At 37.5% G+C, this 12,500-nt stretch overlaps 3 protein-coding genes across 4 annotated transcripts in view; 1 reads left to right on the top strand and 2 right to left on the bottom strand.

Annotated features, from left to right (window-relative positions):
• Nucleotides 1–12,500, top strand: part of mrps10 (mitochondrial ribosomal protein S10) — a 103,135-nt gene that overhangs the window by 66,621 nt on the left and 24,014 nt on the right. The gene's annotated exons all lie outside the window — the stretch shown is intronic.
• Nucleotides 1–12,500, bottom strand: part of tmem214 (transmembrane protein 214) — a 17,262-nt gene that overhangs the window by 26 nt on the left and 4,736 nt on the right. The window contains exons 5-16 of one of the 2 annotated variants that reach the window (XM_079623916.1): nucleotides 11,720–11,802; nucleotides 10,169–10,274; nucleotides 8,260–8,341; nucleotides 8,077–8,178; nucleotides 7,605–7,746; nucleotides 6,111–6,202; nucleotides 5,988–6,036; nucleotides 5,789–5,896; nucleotides 3,450–3,664; nucleotides 3,139–3,307; nucleotides 2,271–2,422; nucleotides 1–927 (exon numbers count right to left, since the gene is read on the bottom strand). The exon at nucleotides 1–927 is cut by the window's left edge and continues 26 nt beyond it. In XM_079623916.1, the coding sequence (XP_079480042.1) occupies nucleotides 801–927; nucleotides 2,271–2,422; nucleotides 3,139–3,307; nucleotides 3,450–3,664; nucleotides 5,789–5,896; nucleotides 5,988–6,036; nucleotides 6,111–6,202; nucleotides 7,605–7,746; nucleotides 8,077–8,178; nucleotides 8,260–8,341; nucleotides 10,169–10,274; nucleotides 11,720–11,802 (1,427 nt within the window). In that variant the 3' untranslated portion in view covers nucleotides 1–800. Of the gene's footprint in view, nucleotides 928–2,270; nucleotides 2,423–3,138; nucleotides 3,308–3,449; nucleotides 3,665–5,788; nucleotides 5,897–5,987; nucleotides 6,037–6,110; nucleotides 6,203–7,604; nucleotides 7,747–8,076; nucleotides 8,179–8,259; nucleotides 8,342–10,168; nucleotides 10,305–11,719; nucleotides 11,803–12,500 lie in introns of both variants that reach the window. The other variant, XM_079623915.1, reaches the window with a different exon arrangement.
• Nucleotides 1,318–12,500, bottom strand: part of sobpb (sine oculis binding protein homolog b) — a 60,638-nt gene continuing 49,455 nt past the window's right edge. Inside the window, exon 8 of the transcript XR_013799068.1 lies at nucleotides 1,318–2,210. The gene's annotated coding sequence lies outside the window, so the exon portion shown is untranslated. The remainder of the gene's footprint in view (nucleotides 2,211–12,500) is intronic.

The raw sequence follows: 12,500 nt of genomic DNA, 5'->3' as shown, positions 1-12,500 counted from the left end.
GCTATTAATGTTCACAATACCCACATACTCGAGTCCTTTATGTTTATATCAATCCACAAATTAATTATATATGATGGTAATTTTATGCTTCCATACTTTCTTCAACAAATGATTGTGTTTATACATTCAAACAAAAGCATTTGGGTTCAATCCCAATGAAAATCGAAACAAAACAGATGGAATGAGCAGAACTGAACAGCATTGGTTGATTTATTTATAAATCATTTACAAAGTAATAAATCAGCTCATCTTACAGGACACACACCAGATTCAAACTTTCGATAATGTGTTAATCTTAAACAGAACTGAACCTCTGGCAAATCCCCAAACAGGGCAAAAGCAGAGGGTTTAGGTTTGATTTGCAAATCTAGGTTCAGTCGTGGACGCTTTTGGTGCTTCATATGAGACAGAAACCGTAAATCATCCAATCACACAGTCACATTAATATTCAGTGTTCAAGTAAAGAGCCGCAGCAGCAGTAGTCATTAGTGATCCGTCTCCGTCCTTCACCAGACATGTTTCATTCGGAACAAGACGCCCGTCACTGGTTTACTACAACACACACACAGAGCTATTGATGAGGGTCGTGTGTGTGTGTGTGTGTGTGTGTGTGTGTGTGTAAAAACAGCCTCTTTCAACTCCGCCTGGATTGGCAACTTTGTGTAAAATAAACACCAAGAAAAACATCTGCATAAAAGACAGAACTGTCAGTACAACAGATATAAAATCTCATGCAAATTGACAAAAAAAGCAACAGAAAAAAAGGGAGGTGAAGAAACGTCCGTTTAAAAGTGTGCGCATCACGCTCGCGACAGCAGCTCCTGCGCTCGGCTCTTGATGGCGGTCGTGGCGTCCTGCAGGTAAACCCAGGTGCTGTTCGTGAAGGACCTCACGTGGTTCTGTAAGCAGTGCAGAGAGACCTCGCCGCTACACACACACAACACACACATCACATGCATTCAATTAATACATTTTTAGCTGTGACTTTGTACATGTATATTTCTGAAATGTGACCCTGGACACCAAAACCAGTCACATGGGTCCATTTTATGAAATTGAGATGTATACATCATATAAAGCTGAATAAATAATCTCTCCATTGATGTGTGGTTTGTTAGGATAGGACAATATCTGGTCGAGACACAACTATTGAAAATCTGGAATCTGAGGAGCAAAAAAAATCTAAACATTGAGAAAATCTCCTTTAAAGTTGTGCATTTATGTTCACGATTGTGCTGCATTCACTCACAGAAATACATGTTTTATATATTTACGGTAGGACATTTACTAAATATCTTCATGCAACATGATCTTAAGATCCTCATGATTTTTGGCATAAAATTGATCCAGGGGTCACAAATACTTAACTTAGACAGTTTCCTCTGATAACAGAAACCGTAAACTGTAATGTGGACTCGTGCACTCTCTGTAAAGCTGCTTTGAAATGATGTGTATTGTGAAAAGTGCTGTACAAATAAATGTGAATTGAATCACAAAACTCATTAACATAAGACCGCATTCACACACACATCAACACTGTTCAGCAACTCAGAGCCACTGTTACTCACCTCACATGCGAGGACGTTAGCCAATCATAACAGGTTATTTGTATGAATATAAATAAATATTTACAGCTTATATATATATATATATATATATATATTTAATTACCCATTTAGAACTTACATATGCAAATAACCTCTGTTATGATTGGCTAACGTCCTAGCATGTACATTTATAAAAGCTGTCAATCGATTAAAATATTTTAATATAATTAAGTAGAAAGCAGACAATATTGTGCCTAAAATAACTCAATATTAACTCCTTATTTATTGAAATGTATAAAATCAATATCACATTTGAACTTGTGTTATTCGGGACTAAAACAGCACTCGTGTTTCATCCGGGAACGAACACGGCACAATATTCCTCATTATAATAATTAATGCGCAGATTAAAGGGGCGGGGCCTGGTTGAGTTAGTTAGTAGTGTGTTAAACTGGCGGTTATTAAGGGGCGGGGCATTTCCCAAACACACTCGACCAATCACAACACACTGCTCCAGCCGACCAATCAGAGCACAGTGTGCTTTTCAGAAGGAGGGGCTTCATAGAGACAGGAAGTAAACAGAGCGTTACTGACAGACTGGGAAGAGAGGAGCCGCAACAATGGAGAATATGAGGAGAATAATCAACATTACAGCAGGAGAACCTGTTCTAGTCGAGCCTGAACACTGTGTGTGTTGTGTGTGTGTGTTGTGTGTTGACTGACTTGCAGGACTCCTGTAGGTTCTTCCAGGCGTGTTGCAGAGATGTGGACAGATACTGCAGTGACGGGACGATGAAGCGCTCATGGATGTACAGCAGAAGCTCCTTCACGTACTCGATGAACTGAAACACACTCTCTGGAGTGTTTGCATGGATCTGAGTGAGACACACACACACACACACAGTAAAATTAAATTCAAGGATTTTCAAGGTTTTCAAAAGGCTAACACTTTTTTTGGTTTTCAAGGACTTCAATCAGAGATCTCACTTATCAAACAATATCTTTATTATCTTTCAAAAAAAAAAAAAAAAAGATAAATAGATAAACCAATAAAACAGAAATGGGACAAATAAAGTGCAGCAGATGCAAAGGCTGATGTAACTTTAACCATTGAAAGGATGTTATGACAAATATATTTCCTTATTCAAACTGATTAAAGAGCATTTGGTTTACAGAAGATACATTATGTTCTCTGTACTGTATTAAACTAAACCAACTAAACACATTTATGGTGATGAGGATGAGAAGCTGGATGACAGGATTTTGTCAATCCAAATACACTAGCCAAAAAGAAAAAGAAAATAATAAGAAGAAATAAACCAGATTAACTATGTCACAGTTTATACATATAAGTTGTGATCTAGTTAATCTGGTTTATTGCTATAGAAGTTCTGAATGGCCGGTAACTTAAAAATGTATTAGCCAAATTGCCCAGTGAGTGAAAAAGTGAATTTCAAACCCTGATTATCGGAATCTAAATTTTTAATCAGGCTAAATTAAATCCTAAACCAACTATGTAAGATTTTCCTGAACTCGTGCAGCCCTACTGCACTATTGTGTGTCCTCAGAAGAGTGTGTGTGTGATTCTCACCCATTCGATGAGCCGCGGCACGTTCTCCTGCGTCCACAGGAGCAGCTGTGAGCTCTTCTGTGCGATGAGCACGAACGCCCCCTTCACCCGCTCCTGCCCGTCCTCCAGCAGCGGCCCCACGGCCTCCACGCCGCGCGAGTAATAAAGCGGCGTGTTCTCGGCCAACCAGCTGCAAGCACACGGACACTCGTCAGTCATGTGACCTCACACCCCGCACTGTCATGTCATATGATATAAATAAAGCTGATACAATGAGCTCATTGAGGTAATGAATACTTGTTAACAGATGATTATCTCTGGCTCATTCTGACCTGACGCCCTGTTGGCCGTAGTGCGACGCTTTGCTCCAGGCCTGCTGGGATACGGCGGTGACCCCTGACCTCTCCAGGTACAGCGCTGTGGTGGAGTCTGTGAACGAGCCATGTGACCTGACGTCATGCGCGATGAAGCCCGCCACGAACACCAGCATCATCATCAGCACGCGCCACCAGGGGAAACCCTGACCGCTCATCTTCTGCTGCAGGGACTGATGGGTAAAACACAGCAGATCAACACACAGAAATACAGCTGTGTGTGTGTGTGTGTGTGTGGCGCAGGAGGAGGAGCGTTCAAGTGCAGCGTAAAATTAATCAGCTCATTTTTGCACACCATATAATTATGCAGATTTGCCAGTGTATGTTTGTGTACGTGAGTGTGTACGTGTGTGTGTGTGTGTGTGAGAGAGAGTATGGATGTGTTTGTGTGTGTGTATGTGAGTGTATATGGATGTGCACAAGTATGGATGTGTGTGTGTGTGAGTGTATATGTATGCATGTGTGTCGTGTGTGTGTGTGTGTGTGTGTGAGAATATGTGTATATATATATATGCGGGTGTATGTGAGATTGTGTGTGTGTCGTGAGAGAGAGAGAGTGTGTGTGTATATGGATGTGCACGAGTATGGATGTGTGTGTGAATATGCATGTATCAGGGGTTAAAGTGAAAAAAAATCCTGAGCCTGAAATTTTCTTGGGGGGGGGGGGGGGGGGGCTTCATTGGCACCATTTATTTTCAAGCATGTTAATGGCATATTTTTATGAATGAAGACCAGTATCACTGATATAGCTACTTATGTCTCGATGAAAATGTATTTTTCCAAAATTTGAAACATTTATTAGGCTTAAAAAAATATAACAACTTTTAATTTAAGTGAACTTAAAACAATCCTCACTTAAACCCATAATAAATGTCATATTTACCTTCCTGTCTAACCGATGTGAATTATATAGAAATTGAATACGTTTATAAAACAGTTTGCACTGCATAAATTATAAATGAAAAATAGATTAATCCTTAAGCGTTGAGCAGTTAGTAATTTTCTCTGTTCCCATTGTTCTTTGGTTAACTTTACTAACAGAGAGAATTGCTGTCACTTTAATACCCGCCGCTGCTGACAGGATCTCATTCTCTACTCTTTACTTCCATTTAAGATTGCATTTAACTCATTTGACTGTTCTTGTGAAGATACTCGACAAAACTGACATTTTGGCATAAATGTGTGTGTTATCGTTCAAGCGCGAAAGAGAACTCGATGGCGCGCGTCTTTCTATGTGTGTGTGTGTGTGTGTCAGTGTGTGTTTCAGGAGGACATTCACTGACAGCGCGTTCTCTTTTATCTTCTCGCGCATTGATAGTTTTAAACATTTGCGTGAAGGAGAGCATGATCATATAACCCAAAGGATGACAGAAAGAACGGACGCTGCAATAAATATTTAAACACGTTAAAGCTGGACAAAAATTAATCGCATGCGTTTACGTTGTCATACATTGCTGACAGAAAATGCTGCGGTTTAAAGTGGACTCGTTTTCATGGTAGGCCTACACAGAATGTTTTTTGTTTTTTTTGTAAGCTACACAGAATATTTAATTAAATATTAAAATTAAGTAAGTCTGAAGTTACCAAGCAGCAGTTAGCGTTAGCTAAGTTATCAACAGGTGTAGACAGAAAATATGATTATCCTGACCTGAGCTAATTTACTGAATCAACCAACTCACATCTCCTTTCTTTCTTTTCATCCATGATGACATTAAAGTCACCTGTTGTTGTTTCTGGCGTTTCATCGCTGTCTGTGCCGCAACCGCTACTCGCTCATTAGAACATTCAGTGAGCTTTTACACAGGCTCGGTCCTGCTCCTCCGTGGCAATGACTGCGTGCGGTGAAACATAACAAACGAATTTGAGTGGGGGTGGGGGGGACAACGGGATTTTGGAAAGTGTCCCCATAGGAAATTACGCCCGTGGGTAGGACAACATCCCCAAGTTTCATGAACTAGCGCTCCTTTTCACCGACAACATATAAATCTCAATCACACTGTGTTGCCAGGCCCCGCCCTGCTCCGCTTCTGATAGGCTTGTAACGTTAGTAAGAGCTGCGTTCCTTTCATATGATTGGTAGGTGAAATCAATTGACTCGAAAATATTAAACCGCATGCAAGTTACAATTTTTTTTTTTCTTCCTCACGGCCGCACGCCGGAGATCCGGCACGGTGCCGGAATACTTTAAGCCCTGATGTATGTGTGTGAATATGTGTATATTTATATGCGTGTGTGTCTGTGTGCATGTATGTGAGATTGTGTGTGTGTGTGTGTGTGTGTGTGTGTGTGTCTCTTACATTGCAGAGCGAGTTGCAGTCATGAATGTCGGGTGTGTTGGTGCCGGTCTGCAGCTCGTCATTGGTCACTCTGAAGGACTGGATGGTGTCCTGGAGGTTTTTCTGCAACTAAACAACGACACACAACGTGAGGAGCACGAGACGACGAGTCTCTGTGTGTGTGTGTGTGTGTGTGTGTGTGTGTGTGATGCGCTCTCACCTTCGGAGGCAGTGTTTTCCAGGACTTCAGCAGGTGGTTCAACAGCAGACTGAACACAGAAAGAAAGCGTTTAATAAGATGTTCGGTGTGTTAATAGTGAAGAGGAGCAGTGATGCGGGTCACCTGGACTGAGGCAGGTGTTTGGTGTATAACTGCCTCCAGACACTCAAACTCTGGCCGTCGACGGTCAAACACTCGGCCAGGCTTCTGAGGAGCTGCAGACGAAAACAACAGCAGCTTCAGTTATACATCATGAACAACAGCACATTAACCAGAGCAAACACACGGATTACAGATCCAGTCAGAAAAATACAATTCACTGTAGAAAACTATCATCAGATACACACACACACACACACACACACACACACACACACACACACACACACACACACACACACACACTAAAGTACGGTTTTACTTGAAATTATGACAGGAATTTATGACTTCTGTACAGTCAAATATACATCTCAAATTATACTACAGTTAAAACACTTTTTTATATAAAGAATATCACAATTTTAGCAGGTAACTGATTTAAACAGTAAACCTCAGTTGTGAAGCACTGAAAAATTAAAAGAAATTGTTCAAAATTCATTTTAAAAGATTAATTAAATTGTTAAAGTTGTATGCATTCATTTTGATTTAATCCAAGTTTTAATTACAACAGTAAACCTCTGTCATGTCGCACTTTGTTTACCCAAAATATAAAGGAAATGTCCAAATTTCATTTTAAAAGATTAAAGTTGAAGTTTCAGGCATATTTGATTACAACTATTTTTGATAATAAAAATATGTATTAAATCATAGAATAGAATTTTCACAGCATCCAGAAAATTTTAAATACAAACATAAAAGTTAAAAATATAAAAAATATATATAAAGTTTGGGAGAAAATTAAACGGAACATGGAAAAATAATATAAAAAGTGAAAAGAAAAAAAAAAATGTGGAAAAATAAAATAAAACGTGGAAGAATTATATAAAAAGTGGAAAAATAAAACAAAACGTGGAAAATAAAATAAAACGTGGAAAAATTATATAAAACGTGGAAGAATTATATAAAAAGTGGAAAAATAAAACAAAACGGAACGTGGAAAATAAAATAAAACGTGGAAAAATTATATAAAACGTGGAAGAATTATATAAAAAGTGGAAAAATAAAACAAAACAGAACGTGGAAAATAAAATAAAACGTGGAAAAATTATATAAAACGTGGAAAAATTATATAAAAAGTGGAAAAATAAAACTAAACGTGGAAAATAAAATAAAACGTGGAAAAATAATATAAAACATGAAAAAATTATAAACCGTGGAAAAATAAAATAAAAGTGGAAAAATAAAATAAAACGTGGTAAAATAATATAAAACGTGGAAAAATTATATAAAACGTGGAAAAATAAAATAAAACGTGGAAAAATAAAATAAAATGTGGTCAAATAAAATAAAATGTGGTCAAATAAAATAAAATGTCGTAAAATAAAATAAGGTAAAATAAAATGTGGTAAAATAAAACAGAACACGGAAATATAAAATTAAACGGAATGTGGGGAAAAAAAACAGAATGTGGAAAAAAATAAAAGTGAATCTAATAAGGCTCCAGTTGATGTGTGGCACCTCTTTCTTCATGGCATCAGGGCAGTTCGGCGTCGCTCGTGACAGGAATGATGGGAAGTATGTGTGCAGTGTTGATTCGGGTTTCGCTCCGAACGCCAGAACCTTCAGTCGCGGATAAAGCCGACACAACTGCTCTTGCAGACTGAGAAACAAGCAGCAGACGGGAATCACACACACACCTCAGCGGACGCCCGTAAAGTCCTCACTCGTCTCATTACTGGATGAATCAGCATTATTGAACAAATCTCTTGAATGATTCAATGACTCACTCGTAACATTAATGGATGAATCAGCATGATTGAACAAATCTCTTGAATGATTCAATGACTCACTCGTAACATTAATGGATGAATCAGCATGATTGAACAAATCTCTTGAATGACTCAATGACTCACTCGTAACATTAATGGATGAATCAGCATGATTGAACAAATCTCTTGAATGATTCAATGACTCTCGTAAAGTGCCTTACCTTTGTGACAGGGCGTTTTTGGGCATGTAAGCGAAGTCCAGCAGCGGGAAGAACTCTTTCGGCCCCATGATCCCGAAGCCTTTGGTCAGGTTGGCATGAAGCCTGAAACACGGACACAACAAACCCTGAGCTCAGATAGTCCAGGACTTCCAGACTGAAGGTCAAGATCTTGTAAAGACTCACGTGAGGAGCCGCTCCAGATAAGCGACGGCGTACGCAGAGAGCGCCTTCATCCCGAGAACGGGAAGCATTATTCCCAACCAAACTACAGGACAACAACAACAAACAGGTCATATCATGAAATTATCCACACTTAACTGGGTAAACTCAGAATCATGAATAAATTTTTTATAAATCTGTTCAAACCAATGATTAAATGCCGTAAAGACTTCTTGTTTCATTACTGAATGAATCAGTGTTTTTGAACAAATCTCTTGAATGAATGATTCAATGACTCACTCGTAAAGTCTTCACTTGTTTCATTACTGGATGAATCAGTGTTTTTGAACGAATCTCTTGAATGAATGATTCAATGACTCACTCGTAAAGTCTTCACTTGTTTCATTACTGGATGAATCAGTGTTTTTGAACAAATCTCTTGAATGAATGATTCAATGACTCACTCGTAAAGGCTTCACTTGTTTCATTACTGAATGAATCAGTGTTTTTGAACAAATCTCTTGAATGAATGATTCAATGACTCACTCATAAAGTCTTCACTTGTTTCATTACTGGATGAATCAGTGTTTTTGAACAAATCTCTTGAATGAATGATTCAATGACTCACTCGTAAAGTCTTCACTTGTTTCATTACTGGATGAATCAGTGTTTTTGAACAAATCTCTTGAATGAATGATTCAATGACTCACTCGTAAAGGCTTCACTTGTTTCATTACTGAATGAATCAGTGTTTTTGAACAAATCTCTTGAATGAATGATTCAATGACTCACTCATAAAGTCTTCACTTGTTTCATTACTGGATGAATCAGTGTTTTTGAACAAATCTCTTGAATGAATGATTCAATGACTCACTCGTAAAGTCTTCACTTGTTTCATTACTGGATGAATCAGTTTTTAAACGAATCTCTTGAATGAATGATTCAATGACTCACTCGTAAAGTCTTTACTTCATTACTGGATGAATCAGTGTTTTTGAACAAATCTCTTGAATGAATGATTCAATGACTCACTCGTAAAGGCTTCACTTGTTTCATTACTGGATGAATCAGTGTTTTTGAACGAATCTCTTGAATGAATGATTCAATGACTCACTCGTAAAGTCTTCACTTGTTTCATTACTGGATGAATCCGTGTTTTTGAACAAATCTCTTGAATGAATGATTCAATGACTCACTCGTAAAGTCTTCACTTGTTTCATTAATGGATGAATCAGCATTATTGAACAAATCTCTTGAATGAATGATTCAATGACTCACTCGTAAAGGCTTCACTTGTTTCATTACTAGATGAATCAGCATTATTGAACGAATCTCTTGAATGAATGACTCACTCGTAAAGAGTTCTTGTTTCATTACTGGATGAATCAGTGTTTTTGAACAAATCTCTTGAATGAATAATTAAATTACTCATTTGTAAAGTCTTCACTTGTTTCATTACTGGATGAATCAGCGTTTTTGAGCGAATCTCTTGATTGTTAAATTTTATTTTCTCATTGAATCATTCAGTCACTTGTCGACACCTACTGGTGAAACGATGTAATCAAAACACATTTTATTTGAAGCGTCACGTTTCAAAAGGTGATTTCCTCTATTTTGATCACTAAAATAGACAGAGTCGAATCACTGTCATTTAGGAATGAGATCATGTGTGTGTTTGAATCCAGATTGTGATTTACGCACAGAATACTTAAAGCTACAGTCAGTTTAATGTTGAAACAGTGTTGAAAAAGAGACATGGAGACGTGATGAGTGTATTTGGTGCAAGAAACTAATAAAAGCGTGTTGAATATGAGGGCAATGAGCAGAACCAGCATAAAGTTCATCAGTGTCAGGCTCGCCGGTCGTGTTCAGTCCCGAGAGGAAGTTACACACATCAGCAGATCTTTCTCAATGATTTGTCCACATCGCTCACCTCTGATGCCCTGGCCGAGGTCGTAGAAGCCCGCCTGACCCAGCGCCCACATGATGGTCAAGCACGTGACGGGCCGGTTCTGGTGCGAGCGCAGCAGCTCCAGGTGCTGTGAAGAGGTCACACACAGCTCAGACAACTAGAAAAACACATTCATTCGTGAAACAGTGTCATAAGAGCGTCTATCAGTTGCTAGGGCTGGGCAAATGTTTTTTTTCTTCGATTAATCGGGTTTTTTAAACCCCTTTTTTAATAGACATGAAAATGCACATTTTGAACTTAAATGGTTGTAATTCAAGAATGCTTTGGAATATAGATGTAAGATTGGTCTTGTTTTAAAGAAGACATTTGGCAGATTTTTGAGAAAAATTAAGAAAGTTGAACAGAAAAAAAGTTATAGAAGTTTGAGTTTATGAAAATGTACAATGTTAAAAATTTAATTATTCATATTTTATATAAAATATATATTTTCAAAACCTGGTGGACTCTAAAAATGCAAAGAAATCAAAGATAAAAATCTGAACAAGTTGTGTTTCAAATGTTGGGTTGATATCTCAGTAAATGAGCGTTCAGTGAGATGTAGTTTGTGCGCAGTACCACACTTCTCCACTAGTGGACATTACTGCCCATATAAGGGCGCCTACATTTCCATATGTGGTTTGAGTGATCTGAACCATTATTTTTTAAAATTTTCATACAATTTATGAAGTAGACATCCTATTCAGAAGTAGTGTTGGAAGTTTGGCAGATTTTGAAATGAACTCAACCTCTAAGAAACACAGAAGATCACGTATGTGCATTATAGCTCGCCGCCACATCACTAATGCTGAATCTATTATTATTTTCTTTATATTAAAAACATTTTCAGAGCTTTTTTTCTAAAAGAATTGAACGGATGCTATCTTTTGAACTCTTGGCATGAAAACAAACTGAGGTTTCTACCATTCTTTCATGATTTTTCATGTTCATCACTATTACAAAATAAAGGTCTGAACACGCCTTAGGAGTATGAACATATTCTTGTTGCAAATTGATAAATTACGGCTCCTCTGTCATTTATTTTGAAAATCAGTCACCAAATATGTAAACTATAGATTGTAAGCTTTCAAATGATATATAGTTTGTCAAGATTAGTTTAGGTTTAGTATAGGATATTACTGTTTTAAATATGTAATGGCTGTGGGTTAGGGTTATAATTAAATGTGGTCGATTTAAAAAGGCCACTAATCAATTTTTCCCCATATTTATCCAAACATAAGATAACCTTGATCGAGGCATGCAACTCTTCTGACTCAAGTTTTCATCTTGCATCAAAATCCTGTCTATTCATCGTATGCATTTGAAATATAGAGTTGGGTTCTGTTTTAATGTATCCGAGTGTACCTAAAATAAAAGAGTTAAATATTTTATTTTTATAAATATAGGATTTGTATTAAATCTATATTTGTTGAGTTGAATTGGGAATCCAAAATCTAATCGAGAACCGGAACACTGAATGGATACCCAGCGCTATTAGTTGCCCAGTTGAGTGTAATCGTGTGTAGAGTGACTCACGTCGGAGAGGTTCAGCGTGGCGATTTTGGGTTTGTCCTGCATGACAGCTTGAATACACATCCTGTAGCCATGCAGAGATTCACCTGCCGAAACACACAATTACTGCAGCTATTAGAGAGAACCGCAATAAATGATCACATTCTGCCTTCAAATAAGAGAAATTTAAACGTTTAAAGAGGTTGCATGCTTTTAGTATTGACAATGTGACAACTTGTAGCGAAACTTAAAAAAGAGACCTTCCCAGACTTCATAGATTGTCTATGAAGGCCTGTAGACAAATTTTTATGAATAATATATATATATATATATATGGACAAATAGCCTGATTAAATCTTCAATAACAAAAAATAACTAGGGAATCACCAAAACACGAGAATAATTCTGCATTCATTTGAGAGTAAATATTAAGTTACTTACATTTTAGACACAATATTGACTGATTTTGTTCTATTTCAGCAGAAAAAATTGTTCCAAAAAATATCACAGCAGAACCATAACGCATCTCAGAGGAACACTCAATGTGTTTTCATTTCTGAGTGATTCAGCGTTTTTAATGAATCGGTTGAGTCAAAGATTCAATGACTCATTCTTGAATGAATCGGTTGAGTCAAAGATTCAATGACTCATTCTTGAATGAATCGGTTGAGTCAAAGATTCAATGACTCATTCTTGAATGAATCGGTTGAGTCAAAGATTCAATGACTCATTCTTGAATGAATCGGTTGAGTCAAAGATTCAATGACTCGTTCATAAACTGCCGCCTTATTCCTGATCGAATCAG

Source organism: Phoxinus phoxinus (assembly GCF_949152265.1).
Source record: "Phoxinus phoxinus genome assembly, chromosome: 9".
Lineage (NCBI taxonomy): Eukaryota > Metazoa > Chordata > Actinopteri > Cypriniformes > Leuciscidae > Phoxinus > Phoxinus phoxinus.
The sequence above is the reverse complement of the archived record's forward strand: the minus strand, read 5'-3'. Positions and strand labels throughout refer to the sequence as shown.